This window comes from Panicum virgatum, chromosome 1K, assembly GCF_016808335.1.
Source record: "Panicum virgatum strain AP13 chromosome 1K, P.virgatum_v5, whole genome shotgun sequence".
Lineage (NCBI taxonomy): Eukaryota > Viridiplantae > Streptophyta > Magnoliopsida > Poales > Poaceae > Panicum > Panicum virgatum.
Genome location: NC_053136.1, coordinates 52,832,278 through 52,847,039, shown reverse-complemented (window position 1 = coordinate 52,847,039; position 14,762 = coordinate 52,832,278). Strand labels below are relative to the sequence as shown.

At 44.7% G+C, this 14,762-nt stretch overlaps 2 protein-coding genes across 2 annotated transcripts; both read left to right on the top strand.

Moving 5' to 3' along the window:
* Window positions 1-857: 857 nt before the first annotated feature.
* On the top strand, window positions 858-6,567 carry LOC120643361. The gene is made up of 7 exons (XM_039919718.1): window positions 858-1,177; window positions 1,266-1,359; window positions 3,972-4,065; window positions 4,154-4,197; window positions 4,284-4,430; window positions 5,385-5,440; window positions 5,684-6,567. The coding sequence occupies exons 1-7, from the start codon at window positions 921-923 to the stop codon at window positions 6,264-6,266; spliced, it is 1,275 nt and encodes a 424-aa protein (XP_039775652.1). The 5' UTR covers window positions 858-920; the 3' UTR covers window positions 6,267-6,567.
* Window positions 6,568-7,674: 1,107 nt separating this feature from the next.
* On the top strand, window positions 7,675-14,064 carry LOC120643355 (E3 ubiquitin-protein ligase COP1-like). Its single transcript, XM_039919708.1, has 13 exons — window positions 7,675-8,180; window positions 8,801-8,878; window positions 9,641-9,796; window positions 9,945-10,304; window positions 10,512-10,666; window positions 10,770-10,835; window positions 11,489-11,567; window positions 11,651-11,806; window positions 11,898-11,996; window positions 12,416-12,520; window positions 12,620-12,799; window positions 13,396-13,506; window positions 13,626-14,064. The coding sequence occupies exons 1-13, from the start codon at window positions 7,833-7,835 to the stop codon at window positions 13,794-13,796; spliced, it is 2,064 nt and encodes a 687-aa protein (XP_039775642.1). The 5' UTR covers window positions 7,675-7,832; the 3' UTR covers window positions 13,797-14,064.
* The last annotated feature ends 698 nt before the right edge of the window (window positions 14,065-14,762 follow it).

The following is a 14,762-nucleotide window of genomic DNA, read 5'->3' as shown; positions in this document are numbered from 1 at the left end:
ATGTCGGTCAGCCTGCAGCATTTCGCATTTTCGCTCGCGGCCGTTGGGTTTCAGTTCTCAGCTTTGCTGTCTGTCTGGTGGTGATTCAGTAATCCCTCGAGGCAAAAGGAGTCTTGAGGCAAACTTTGATCCGACTTGATTCAGGCGTCAAAAGTTTCTAGAGTTTCTCGAAAAAAAAAGGTTCTAGATTCGGAGACGGGCTGAATGCTGGTGTCGTCAACCGCTGCCTGTACTAGCTGGCTGCGACCGTTGGACGCTGGACCTGCAGCGAACGAAGAAAAGCGCCATAGCGTGCACGCCTAGAACACGGAGACCTCAGCGAACTTGCCGCGGTGGTCAAGACGACTAGAACGAGACGAGCACGTGAGACCTGATGCACTGAGCTTCGCCGCATGGTTCCAGTTCACAGATTCTTTGATTTCACATCACAAAGCTAACATCGTATGCAACATCTCTTTCGCATACATTGTTATGTGACCTTTTTTTAAAAAAAGCATTATTATGAGTGGTTCTTTGCCGGGCCATATTACTGAACTTCGAACACAAATTAAACGCCCTCTGTCCTTCGCTGACAAAACGCTTCGAAAGAATTACTTCTGCATTCAGAGGTAGGCCATGTCTGGCGATTCCCGAACCCACCCACCAATTATGAACACACGATGACCCACAAGTTACCAAGCGTTACAACACCGCAAGAAACAGTGGATTCGCGCGTCACTTTCACCCAATCTTAAGATTTCCCCCCTCTTCTCATCGTCAATCATCATCCAACACGCGCGCACGCAGCGTCGCAGTGTCACAGGCAGACGCGGCCACTATAAATAACCAACCCTCCATGTCCCGTTTAGACACGGTCACGCCCCCTCTGCTACTGAACAAACACATTCAGGCAGCAACCTCCTGCCGTCTCAGCGCGCGCCATGAAGCTGGAGGTCCCGGCGGCGAGGCAGAGGAGCCAGGACGCGGAGCACAAGGACAAGGCCGCGGGCGTCCTCGGCATTGAGCCGTGGAAGAACCACCCGACGAGGCTCCCCAGCCCTCTCCCTGAGGCGGACGCCGGCGGCGCCCTGGTGCCGCCGCTCAACTTCGCCATGGTCGACGACGGCATCTTCCGCTCGGGCCTCCCGGACGCCGCCAGCTTCCGCTTCTTGCTCTCCCTCAACCTGCGCTCCATCGTGTAAGCGCCTCTTGGCCGCCGCCTCAGCTCTGGCCTCCGGCGACCTTGACCCGCAGCGGCGTTGCTCACTTGCTTGGGTGGTGATCAGGTACCTGTGCCCGGAGCCGTACCCGGAGGAGAACGCGCGGTTCCTCCGGCAGAACGGGATCGAGCTTCACCAGTTCGGCATCGAAGGGAGCAAGGTACCAACCAACCAACCAACCAACAAAACAACCATGTGGAAATCTTCGATTTGTGCACCTCGTCTGCTGATGCCAAAACGATCTTTGCATCCAGTTCTTTTTCCGTTTTCGGTGCGCTCTGCATGTTGCAGTAACTAAACTCCGCACGAAGCCAACACAACATTAGCTGGAGCAGTATCGCACTAGCATTGCAGTGGGCAGAAAAAAGGCTGCTGTCAGTAGAACACTACTGCCATAGGACTGGCCTTTTTTTTTCAGCGTGTCCGTGCCGTGAGCCCGTGTCCATTGGTCGCGTACGCGTTTTGGTGTTCTTACCTGCTAAGCAGAAGTGCAATTGTGATTTTGCTTTTATTTTTTTAACTTTGTGATTTTGACTTTTATTTTTCACAAGTTGTTGCGATTTTACCCTTAATCTTTGTGTATTTGCCCTTATTTTGACCGTTGACTAAGGGTAAAATCGCATTGATTTGTGAATAGTAAAGGGCAAAATCACAAAGTTAAAAAAATAAGGGCAAAATCACAATCACACTTCAAAGTAGGAGTAGGAACACAAATGCCCCAAAAAAAACACCGGGGCAGTTGTCACTTTCAGTCTCAGGCCTTGTTTAGATGCGTAAACTTTTAGGTGTAAAATACTATAGCACTTTCGTTTGTATTTGTAATTATTATCCCGTCATGGATTAATTAGACTCAAAAGATTCGTCTCGCAAATTATAGATAAACTGTATAATTAGTTATTTTATTTAATTACATTTAATACTTCACGCATGCGTTGAAATATTCGATGTGATGAAGAATCTTGTAAAGTTTTGGAATTTCAAAGGCAACTAAATAAGGCCTGATAAACCATAGACGTTCTACATGCATTTCCCTGCACGCCTACATCACATCAGGGGCAAGTGGTTCATCATGTATGTAGCACTCGATTGCAAGAACGACCCAGAGGTTTGTTTGGTTTTGCCGCCTTGATATCCCAGGCTGGAAAAACAAAAGCTTCTTTTGCCAATGCCATAAGCAACAGTAAAGCTATTTCTTTTCATTATCCTTCATCCCGGGGGTGTGGTTCCTGTTTTGTTATTCCTTAAGTGGGCCGCATGCTGCTTTAGAACTTTGTTTGTCAGTGAAACATATGGCAGTTTCAGCATCGCTGGTTTCAGGTTTATGAGATGCTCCAGTGTGTTAGTTTGTGGCCATGATTTATAGTGATTTTAATTTTTAGTCGATAAAGCTTAAGTGCTCGGTTAGAGTAAAATAAGCACACGAGCTGAAAAGGAAAGTGGAGTCTTCCTATTGGGCAAAGGGTGTCGGAAGCTGGAACACATAGGGTCTGTTTAGATAAAACACAAAAAAATTTTGCGTTGGAATCTTACTAATTTGAAGTATTAAATGAAATATATTTACAAAACTTTTTGCGCAGATGGGTTGTAAATCGCGAGATGAATCTAATGATGCTAATTAATCTATAATTAATTAATAAATAGCAGATGGTTACTGTAGCACTACTGTTGCAAAACATGGATTAAGTAGGCTCATTAGATTCGTCTCGCGATTTACAGCCCATCTATGCAAAAAGCTTTGTAAATAAATTTCATTTAGTACTCCATGCTTGTGTCGAAACATTCGATGTGACGGTATTTTTGTGTTTACGGGTTTATGGGGTGGAAACTAAACAGGGCAATAGAAGATACTTTTACCTGTCGGGTGGTGTTTGACCAGTGCTGTTTGACCAGTGCTGTTTCTATACAGTAGGTTTTGTTGGTGATGACGGGGATTCCAGTAAGAACGAAGATAAACCAGGGATTCTCACTTGTGGCTCTGTGTCTGCGTTCTTTTTTCTTGTTTAACGAACTTGTGGCTCTGCAATGCATTCTGTGTGCATTTTTCCCTCTCCCACATTACTTAGCTGTCTGGTTTTTCACTAAAACATGTCTGCGTGGTCTCACTTTTCTACCTATGATGCCCATATTTTTTACATTGCTTCCTATATGTAGGTAGCCAGTCCACCTTAACATGCTAATTCAATATGCACACATTGCACATTCGATTCTTGTTCATGAAGCTACGACCTGCTAGTGGTATGGTCAACTTTGACAGCTATGTCAGATTAAGTGTTCACTGACAGTTGTTTCAGTCCAAAATTAACGATGCTTGTTTATTGACCGACTTTGGCGTCCATGGGAAAAGCATCATTCAGTGGTCACACGGTTGACCTTATGACACCGAGTGCCAAGAAAAACTTATCTCTCAAAAAGTTGCTTCTTTTCGACAATGGAACAACACATGTCATCTAATCTGATGAAACGAAACCAGGGGAGCCACAGCACCATACTCAATTATGCACAGCTTTTCTAGATGGTAACGATCAAGTCAACCGTCATTCAAGACGTTGACCAACCTACTGATAATGCATTACTGTTCAGTGGTATGACGAAACCTTGAAACTGAATTTTGCATTCATGGTGTATCCACATCTCAGCCTTGCAAATTTCTGAATGTCGCTGCTTGATTTAACTTGTTTTTATTTCCTCCTGCTGCTTTTCCCCCACTAAACGGCGTTTTATATTTCCCTCACACACAGATATGTGGAACTTACTGATCTCTATTGTGCACAGAGTGGTCTGACAATGCCGGAAACCATGTTGCTCCAAGAACCACTCGTCTACATCCCTGAAGAAACCATCCGGGAGGCGCTCAAAGTTATTCTTGGTACGCAAAGACTTCCGCTCTCCGCCACTGAATTGCAATTTTTCACCATCTGAAATCTTTAAGTCATCTCCTGTTTCAATCGTTCCAGACGTAAGAAACCAGCCGGTCCTCATCCACTGCAAGAGAGGCAAGGTAACTAAACTTCGATCAGCCCCATCCAGTCGTTTCGGCATCTGTCTGCAGCTTCCTTACGATGCTGCATGCGTCTTCTCTTTCAGCACCGGACCGGCTGCGTCGTCGGGTGCCTGAGGAAGCTGCAGAAGTGGTGCCTGTCCTCGGTCTTCGACGAGTACCTCCACTTCGCGGCGGCGAAGGCGAGGAGCACCGACCAGCGGTTCATGGAGCTGTTCGACGCGTCCAGCCTGATGCACCTGACGGCCTCCCAGTGACCTCACGAGTATTGACCCCCAAGCGAGCGGTTTTACTTGGCCGCCGTCCCGATCCTGCAACCATGCTGCAACGAGAGCGATCTGTGTTTCCCCCTGTTGTTTCTGAAGCAGCTCCGGCAGAGAGTAGAATAATGCTAGAGCTGTGAGTGTTGTTTGAGATTGGCAATGGCATTGGGTTTTGCTGCGTTCAATGTTCTCTTGAAAATGGTGAACTCAGCCGAGTTCAATGTTAGCTCGAGCAACTCCAACAGATTAATTTTTCTCTTTATTTTTTTCACTTTTTCTCAATATACAAGATTGATGTTGAAAAAACATACTCCAGCAGATTGATTTTCCATCTCATTTTTCTTTTTATTTTTTCTCAATCTCCAATAATTTCTCTCCAATCCCTAATAGAAAAGGGAGACATCGCATCTCTCTTTCCATATAGAAAGAGGAGAAAATTAATTTGCTGAAGCACTTTTTTATATATGTTGAAATTGAGATAGAAGATTCCCCTATAAGATGAGAAAGAGGAAAGGGAAAATCAATACGTTAGAGTTGCTCTACTCCAGACGCCGTGTCCGCGCAAGGGGACGGTAGATCCGGAGCTTCTCCCGATCCAACGGCTGACAGGGTCCGACAGTTTGCGGAATCGCAGGCCCTTGGTCGCAGATTGTGCCCGCGTTTGCCTACAAAATGGACGGCAGATGCGCACTCCATTTCCACATCCAACGGACGAACACCCCAAGCCGGCCCTATAAACAAAGGCAGCAAAACCTAGCCGCAGGAAACACCCCCCGAGCTCGGCGCCGCCGCCCCGTGCCAATCCTAAACCTCTTCTAACCGTAGCCGCCGGCGATGGCCCCCAAGCGCTCCGCTCTACCGCCCCCTCCGCCGCCTGCCTCCGACGACGAGACAGCCTCTGGTTCGGGTTCCGAAGAGGAGGACGAGGAGCAGATCGCCTACTCACCCCCTCCTTCTGCCGCTCCCAAGATCCCGGCTCCGCCGCCGCCGCAGATGGGCCAGGAATCCGAGGACTCCGAAGAGGACGAAGAGGAGGAGGGCGAGGAAGAAGAAGAGGAGGAGGAGGAGAATGACAACCACGTGGCGCCTCCTCCCGCCACCAAGAACCCCTCTCCGCCGCCGCCGAATCGCGAGGAATCCGAGAGCTCCGGCGACGAGGAAGAGGAGGAGACGGACGACGAGGCGCCACAACAGAAGCACGCACCAAGCCACGAGGCGGAGAGGAAGGGTGCGAAGCCGTCGTCGGGCGATGACAAGAAGCCGGGCGCGCCCTTCCAGCGCACCTGGTCGACCGACGACGAGGTCCGCATCCTGGAGGCCCTGGCCGCGTACCGCCTGGAGCACGGCGCGCTGCCGCAGCCCGATGCTCTCGCCACCGTGCTCGCCGGCAGCCTCGACAACAGTGGCTACAGCCCCGCGTTGCTACAGGGTAAGATCAAGGCCCTGAAGCGCCGGTACAGCATGGCTGCCAAGAAGGGAGAGCGACCGAGCAAGGATCACGACCGCCGGCTCTTCGACCTCTCCAAGAGCGTCTGGGGTCCCGTCACCGCGGCGGCGAACGGCGGCGCACTGAGGGAGGTCAGCGAGATGTGCGAGCTGTACCCGTACCTCGCTGAGGAGGTGAAGGCGCTGCAGAAGGCGCACCTGGGCATGTTCAAGCGGGAGTTCCTGATGATCGACGATGAAAAGGCGCGCGCGCTGGACACGAAGATCAAGAGGCAGAGGCTGCATCAGTTGAAGGTGCATCAGCGAGGCCACGATCTGACCAAGGAAGTGACCAGGACGCTCATAGATCTGGTCGACTGATTGGGTAGACTGTGCGGAGCATTATCTAGGCATTCCTCTTCATTGCCGCATATGTGATCGATTACCTGCTAATTTTGTATCCACTAGCTGAACCTGTGAATTGTTTAAGCGTTTGCGGTTTTGTTGAGGAAGACTGTTTTTGGTGCGGTCCGTGAGCTTGATTCTGTTCAGAAGAATGTTTTGCTGTGGTTATGAACTACGCAGAAAAGCTTTTGTAGTCTTAACTTCTATGGCTTGGTCTCAGGTTAGTACTCCCTCCGTTCCTCGGTGAATCAATGGAAGGCGTATTTTTGACTGATAATTAGTTAAATCTTGTGATTGTTTATAAGTTGTATAAATTGATTTCTATTCAAAGTGGTTTTAGATGATATTCATTTTGTAGCAATTGGCAATATGCAAGAGAAACTAAACGTCTAGAGTCTATTGGAACTTGGGAGGAATTACTCTCAACCCAAAAAAAAAAAGTTTTACATTGATGGAAGGAGGCAATATCTGATGCGAACTTCAGGGATGAATTGATGGATGCCTACCCCAAACGTCTAGAGTCTATATTGGATCTCGGAAGGAATTCCTCTACCCCCCAAAAAAAGTTTTGCATTGCCCCCCAAAAAAAGTTTTGCGTTGATGGAAGGAGGGAATATCTAGAACATGCTATCAATTGCAGATGTGATACTACACGAATTTGCTGCTCGGTGGCGTGAGCCGACTGAGCATCGGGAGCCAAAGGTCGCAAGCTAGACAGCTTTGCTGTTCAAGTTGGTCATTTCAAATCATTTTCAAATTTCAATGCTTGATTAATCGTTTTCATATTTCAGTTCTTGATAGTTTATCCTTTTCTTTTCAAAATTCATTGCCTGCTAATTCTGGGTCGTGGCCGTTCATCCTCGTGTCCTCATCTTGTTTGGCCAGCTCTCGTTGTTAGACGTCGGTGTATGCCAGGATCCGCATTAGCATTTGGCTACTGACATCTAAATTCATCAGAGATAAAGAAACCTGCCGCTACTGTAGAGGACAACCCGGCAAGTCTCCATCCAGTCGTGTTGCTCAAGAACGCACCCGTGCGTCCAGCGTTTAAAATTCGGAGTTTTCAGTCCTGAGCGAAAAATCTTTAATCCCACAAACACAACGTTTGTTTCTTCTTCTTTTTTGAAAAACAAACACAACGTTTCAATGGGACATACAGTACGAATTTTTAACTTAAATTTGGGCGTATCAGTTGGTCCCTCATAATTCCACAGCGGTTTCACAAGGATTCGTTTCCCCGCCGTGCAGCGGCGGCACCAAAACTACTCCGCGCGGGCGGGGGCGCGGCAGCAGCCGGTCCAGTCCTTGGCGCTCTCGCAGCTTCGCTTCCGCCCAGTCGCCTTCCCCGACGTGGTCTCCTCCCACCCATACGCCCTTCCCCTCCCACACCCACAGAACCCAATTCCCTCGCGCTTCCTCTTCCCCCTCCCGCATCACACATCCCCCCCACCAGGCCACCACCACCACCACCACCCACCGCCTGATCCCGTATGCAATTATTCGCACCCGGACGCCACCGCCCCCACCACCACCGCATCCGCCATGGGCGACTCCTCGGTGGCCGGCGCGCTCGTGCCGTCCGTGCCCAAGCCGGAGGCCGCGCCGTCCGGTGACGCCTCCGCGGCGGCGCTGGCGCTGGCGGAGGAGGCGGGCACGCGCGCGGCGTCGGCGTCCCCGCAGGGCCCGGCGGAGGAGGGGGAGGGACCCGCCGACAGGGACCTCCTCTGCCCGATCTGCATGGCGGTCATCAAGGACGCCTTCCTCACCGCCTGCGGCCACAGCTTCTGCTACATGTGCATCGTCACGCACCTCAGCCACAAGAGCGACTGCCCCTGCTGCGGGCACTACCTCACCAAGGCCCAGCTCTACCCCAATTTCCTCCTCGACAAGGTCGGTTGCTTGCTCGACTTGCCTCAGCTAGTCTCCTTGAATTCATGTCATTTGCTGCAAAATGCAAATTGGGCACTTGAAGTGATGATATGCATGCGTTGCTCAGAGTGGTCTTAGTGTGTGGCAAACATAGTAGGCACCGTGTGAATTCCGAGCTGTAGAGTTTCGAATTGAAATTCCATTCAATAGGACGGCACTGGCACTGGCACTGTGGCATTACTCTGATTTCGATGTGGTTTAGGTTTATATGGAATCATGCAGTCATAGGGCTTGTCGATTTCTCTGTTTACCCCTTAATTGCATTGCAGCATTAGAAGTTTGTGGTAACTTCTGTACATGTTAACCTGTTGATTCCATCATATTTTTCGGTATGTGGTTAGTGAGGTAGCCCTTTGTCCCTTCCAGAATCACTTTCACAACTTCCAGTGTTCACTGCATGTTAACTAGTAATTACTAGTTGTCCATTCGTCATGCTCATGTAGCTCTATTTTTATGTGCACATTATGCTCAGACCCTTACTGGAAAAAACATCTGCGGTCTTATCTATTGGTTGTTTTGAAACCTATTGCAGATACGACTTGCTAAATTCCTTATATTGCACCCATCTCTTGTCTATGCAGGTTCTGAAGAAAATTTCGGCCCGGCAAATTGCTAAAACAGCATCACCAATCGATCAATTTCAATATGCATTGCAACAGGTCAGTGATTCCATATGTTGCTTTGCTAGTATTTTCTATGGGAAACAAACTTCTGTCCTGCATTTCCACTGAATAAGCGCATTTTAAGTCTCTGACCAAACTTTTTTTCCTGCATCCTCTTTCTTGTAGTAACTAAATCTATATCTAAGTACCCATCGCCCACTGTCTAAAAAATATACAGGTTATCACCAACCTCAAATACAATTCTTTTTGTTAACTGAATTTCTAGTGTTGTGGATACATCTTGGCAGTTCACTTATATCATTTCCACACAACTAATTTTAATACTTGTAACACTATTAGTTAAAATCAAATTGTTTGACTGCAAGTTTCCCGAGGTAACACTTTTTGTGGATAAAGGGAGTGTGTAAATGTATCAAGTGGAAGACTGGAAGTTTTTACACTACATACATATATGGAAATACACCGCCGTGTTCCCCTTAGGATTTGCCCCTGTCTATGTTCTGTCCTCTTATGGTTCATTGTTCATATGATAACCAAGCATTACACGATCAAGTCTTCAGAAAGCGTCATTGCAAATGAGAACCTAGTAGTATAATTGCGAGTTTGTTACCTATAAATCTCGATGTTTCTTGGTCAGTTGCATTACTCTTAAATTTAAGTCATTTTTTGTTCCCAAGTGCTCTTAATATCTGTATCTACTTGCTGTCTGTTTATGTATGGTGCCACATTTCCTTGACATATATGTTACAATTTGTGACCCGTTAACAAGCCTGAGATTTACATTTTTTCTTGAGATAGGGAAACGAAATGGGGGTTAAAGAGTTAGATAGTCTTATGACTTTGATTTCTGAGAAGAAGCGGCAAATGGAACAACAAGAATCAGAGACAAATATGCAAATATTGTTAGTCTTCTTGCACTGCCTTAGAAAGCAAAAGCTGGAAGAGTTGAATGAGGTTTGTCCTGCATATTTTTATGGCTCTAGTTCCTTCACACCATGCTAACATTTTTTATGTCAAGCAAAGCTTATTAATCTAGCTCTTGCTACTCAAATGAAAAAAATGCTTATCAATTTTGTTAATCATACCCTCTCCTTCTCAACAGATTCAAACTGATCTACAGTACATCAAAGAAGATATAGGCGCTGTGGAGAGACATAGGTTAGAATTGTATCGCACAAAAGAAAGGTACTCCATGAAGCTGCGCATGCTTTTGGATGATCCTGCTGCACAAAAAATGTGGCCCTCTCCTATAGACAAAGCTAGCAGTCTCTTTCTTCCCAATTCTCGGACACCACTTAGCGCATCATGCCCAGGAAGTTTACAGAATAAGAAGCTTGATTTGAAAGCTCAAGTAAGCCACCAAGGATTTCAAAGGAGAGACGCTCTAACTTGTTCAGACCCTCCAAACTCCCCTATACAATCGGGTAACATCATTGCTAGGAAGAGGAGAGTTCAAGCACAGGTTGGTTTCTCACTTCATGCATTGTCATATTCTTTTAGGTGCAGTTTCCCCCCCACATTACACCGCAAAATTAGGCCTATTCTCTGATGCAAAGTGGTTTGACAATATAAAGTAGGCACATGGTCATTTACCTAATTATAGTGTTAGATAAAATAGCACTAATCTTGTGTCATTTATCGTTGTCTAATTTTATGAGGAACCTTGCAGTTTAATGAGCTTCAAGAATACTACCTGCAAAGACGGCGCACTGGAGCACAGGCACGCAGGCAAGAAGAAAGAGACATTGTTGCAATGAACAGAGAAGGTTATCATGCAGGTCTTCAGGATTTCCAGTCTGTGCTAACAACATTCACTCGATACAGGTGTGGTTATTTCCTCTGGTGACACAATATGCTTTCTAGTAGTATTTCAGTTGCCATTGAGCTCATCATTTTTATTTCTTGTTTGCTGTCATGTTTACTTCAGTCGTCTACGTGTCATCGCGGAACTAAGGCATGGAGACTTGTTTCACTCTGCCAATATTGTATCAAGGTGAGTAGTTTGAAACATACACCTTCCACTTTGCAGTCCCATGCGAGGAACAGTTTCGTATCTGTGCTTTCAGATTTAACTAGCAGCAGAACTAATGCAGCATAGATAAATTTGAGTTGTGTTCATCAGAGTTTTTACAGTCCTCCAAGAGATACCAAGAAGTACCACTGATTATAGATCAAGAGGTGTAGGAAGATACCAAGATCAAGTTATAATTATTGGTGCCTCTTGAAGGGCCTTAAAAAGGCCCACTTTAATAACCAGCTAATTCTTTATATCTTTCCTCTGGAAAATGTGAGAAAATATGCTCTATTAAAGTAGCTTGAAGCTGCTTTGGTTTAAACATCATTTTTATGATACAATAGATGTGCTAGTAGCCTAGTACAGTGCCTAGTTTATCCTTATAGTGGAGTACATTTGGACAGAAGGAGTGATTTGTGCAGCATGGAGAGTAGGACGATATACACTTGTTGTATTGTTTGTGACTTTTAAGTTTTTGAGTATTAAATTATTGTGCTGAGGTTTTGATGGTATTAGCACAACATGGCTCCTTTTTATGTATCTGGTTTGAGGATATTTGTTGCCAATTTTTGATGTGCTTGCCAATCAGCTACATTACTGACAAACATTTGATATTTGTCCTAATATTGCAGCATTGAATTTGATCGTGATGATGAACTATTCGCTACTGCTGGCGTCTCGAAGCGTATTAAAGTTTTTGAATTTTCTAGTGTAAGTTTGTTTTATCAGGGCATGTGCATCGCATAGTTCTTTGTAATTGAGATTACTTAAGGTTGATTTACTTCATTACTTAGGTTGTTAATGAGCCATCAGATGTGCATTGCCCGGCTGTTGAAATGGCTACGAGATCTAAACTTAGTTGCCTCAGCTGGAACAAGTACTCAAAAAATGTTATCGCAAGCAGTGACTATGAGGGTATTGTAACTGTTTGGGATGTCCAGACCCGTCAGGTATCTGCAGTCTATTCTACAATTCATTTTGCATCTGCTGTATCATAATTCAAACTGAGATATGTGGAATCTGTATGTTGTATCATCTTAGAGTGTGATGGAGTATGAAGAGCATGAGAAGAGAGCGTGGAGCGTTGATTTTTCTCGTACAGAACCTTCAATGCTAGTATCAGGGAGTGATGATTGCAAGGTATTTGAAAATTTATATGTCCTATTACACTTGCTCTTTCTCAAAGTATGAAAAGTTTGGGGATAGATCTCAAATAAATGAGTTGAAGACATTGTTACCTGGGCGGGTGGGTGTTCATTTTTATCAGACAGCTCATTGCAGAAATAACAGTCAATTCTGGTGGTTGGAAATGAATATTACTTACATGATTAGGACAACAGATTTTTGGTGTATAAGTTTTTTCTTTACAAGATATTATTGAGTAATTTATTGTAATAACTCAAAATTTAGGTAGATTTGTTTTATCTATTTCCTCATTATTTGTTTTCGTGCCCCCACCAGTGCAAGTGGAACCAACTTAAATTGTGGCTTGCAATTTTTTGTTGTTTTATTTACAATGCTTGTCCAATACTTATGGTAGCTACTGTTGTGCATGCCAGGTGAAAGTGTGGTGCACAAAACAAGAAGCAAGCGTGATCAATATTGATATGAAAGCAAATATTTGCTCAGTTAAATATAATCCTGGGTCAAGCTTCTATGTTGCAGTATGTTGCTTCATTTCTTAGCTCATATCAAATATTTAATTTGTTAGCTTTTCCAGTCAAAGGTTAATTTACTTAGAAACTACAACTACAACATTTCAGGTCGGATCTGCTGATCACCATATTCATTACTTTGATTTACGTAATCCAAGTGCACCTGTCCATGTTTTTGGTGGGCACAAGAAGGCAGTATCGTATGTTAAATTCTTATCTAACAATGAGCTTGCGTCTGCATCAACAGATAGCACATTACGGTTATGGGATGTCAAGGATCATTGCCCGGTATGCTCTTGCTGACGGATTTTTTCTTTTTCATTTGCTATGATGGTGTTCCTGCCTCTTGAGCTTCTGTAGCATAGGGAAGATTGGAGCTTAAATAATAATGCTAGTCTGTTATGGTTTGAGGGGAGGTGATCCATCCAAACACTGAGTGGAACATATCCTATGTGGGTGCGTAGATTCACTATTTCTTAGAGCATGTTAGACGGTGCTCTTCAAGTGTGCTTCATCCCCCTTCAGATTTAGAAAATACTACAAACTATGCAGCTAAAAGTGCTTTTACTTCTGTTATGTCCTATGTTTTATTAAGAATAAGCTGTACGCATAGGACATAGGACATACGATTTTTTCTATAAGTTCTGATAAACAATTTTAACAAAACAACTATTAATGGAATACGAACTTCAGCACTTCACATGGAATATGGCAATGGAGTACTATAACATTTTCCTTTTATAGTGCAACTAGCAATTTATTCATCCTTTACCTGTCTAACAGCCTGGTTTGTTTCAACTGTACATGGAAGGCTTGAAAGAGCGTAGCAATGATCATAAAATTTGGATAACCTTTTTCTTATAACAACATTGTCTTTTTTTCAGGTACGGACGTTTAGAGGGCACAAAAATGAAAAGAACTTTGTTGGGTTGTCTGTGAACAGTGAGTATATTGCTTGTGGAAGTGAAACAAATGAGGTTTTTGTTTATCACAAGGTAATTGAAAGCTTCTTGCCTGCTTTTGTTCCCATATAGCATGCATATTATGATATTTGATGCACCATAATCAATCAGATGGGTCCCTATTAATCCCATTTTATCTCTGCTAATTGCAGGCAATCTCAAAACCTGCAGCGAGCCATAGATTTGTATCCTCTGACCTGGGCGATGCTGAGGATGATCCTGGTTCTTATTTCATTAGTGCTGTCTGCTGGAAGAGTGATAGCCCTACCATGTTAACTGCTAACAGCCAGGGAACGATTAAAGTTCTTGTACTTGCTCCTTGATGTTACCAAGGGGTTACAGCCAGCTTGTATATCTTATTAGGATTTTGAGGGATTTCGTGCCATTATATTCCCTAAGTGGGATTTGGAGCATCATTGATCTCCGGTTTAGGGCACGAAGTTTTGGAGCTGGTCACCTGACGTAGGATTTTGAGGTTTCAGAATGTGCATAATCATTGTTATGTTGTATAGGTGTAAAAGCAGCGAAGTTATTGATTACAAGTGTAACATGAGAAATACACCTTAATAAAATCCATTATTTCTACATTGATGAGGATGCTTGTGTTTGAACTCAGAAACTTATGTGGCTATGTCGGTTGCCCATACTACTAACCACCTTATCACCCATCGTTACTTTGTCCACCTTTGAGTTTATCCTGATTTAATCCTTTTTCAGAAGAAATCCTGATTTAATCTTGGTGGCTTGCAAGTCGTTTTTTTTTAACGTCCAGTGTTAGCTTCCTGAAGCATGTTTTGTTTGTTCGATTAGGCGATCTTACGAACCGAGTGTACACAAAAATACAGATTTGATTTCTTTGTCGTGGGGCAGCAGTTTCCGAGTCCTCTTCCAGAAATGGTGAAGATGTGCTGTCTAGTTTCTTCGTTGAAATTTGAAGCCGGTGTGACCGTGGGAGCACCAGTCGTGCTCGATGTTTATCAGTTTGTTCGCTTCAATCAGCCAACAGTGTTTTTGACACCAAACCAGCACCAGCTATCAGTCAACCAGAAGTGGTTTTTTCTCGTAACAAATCAGTAAAGGCGAACAGTATATTTCTATGCCCGTGTACATACGTCCTGGAAGTTTGGAACACCTGAGCTGGCATTTCCCTTGTCATGGTTGCATGACATGCCCTGTTCTTGCTACTCTGCTAGACTGCCAAAATCCAAATTTCTCACTGCTACAGTACTAATTAAAATTTGGATTGTATTCTTTTCCTATTCGACCAAGATTTGTTCCTTTTGTTTATG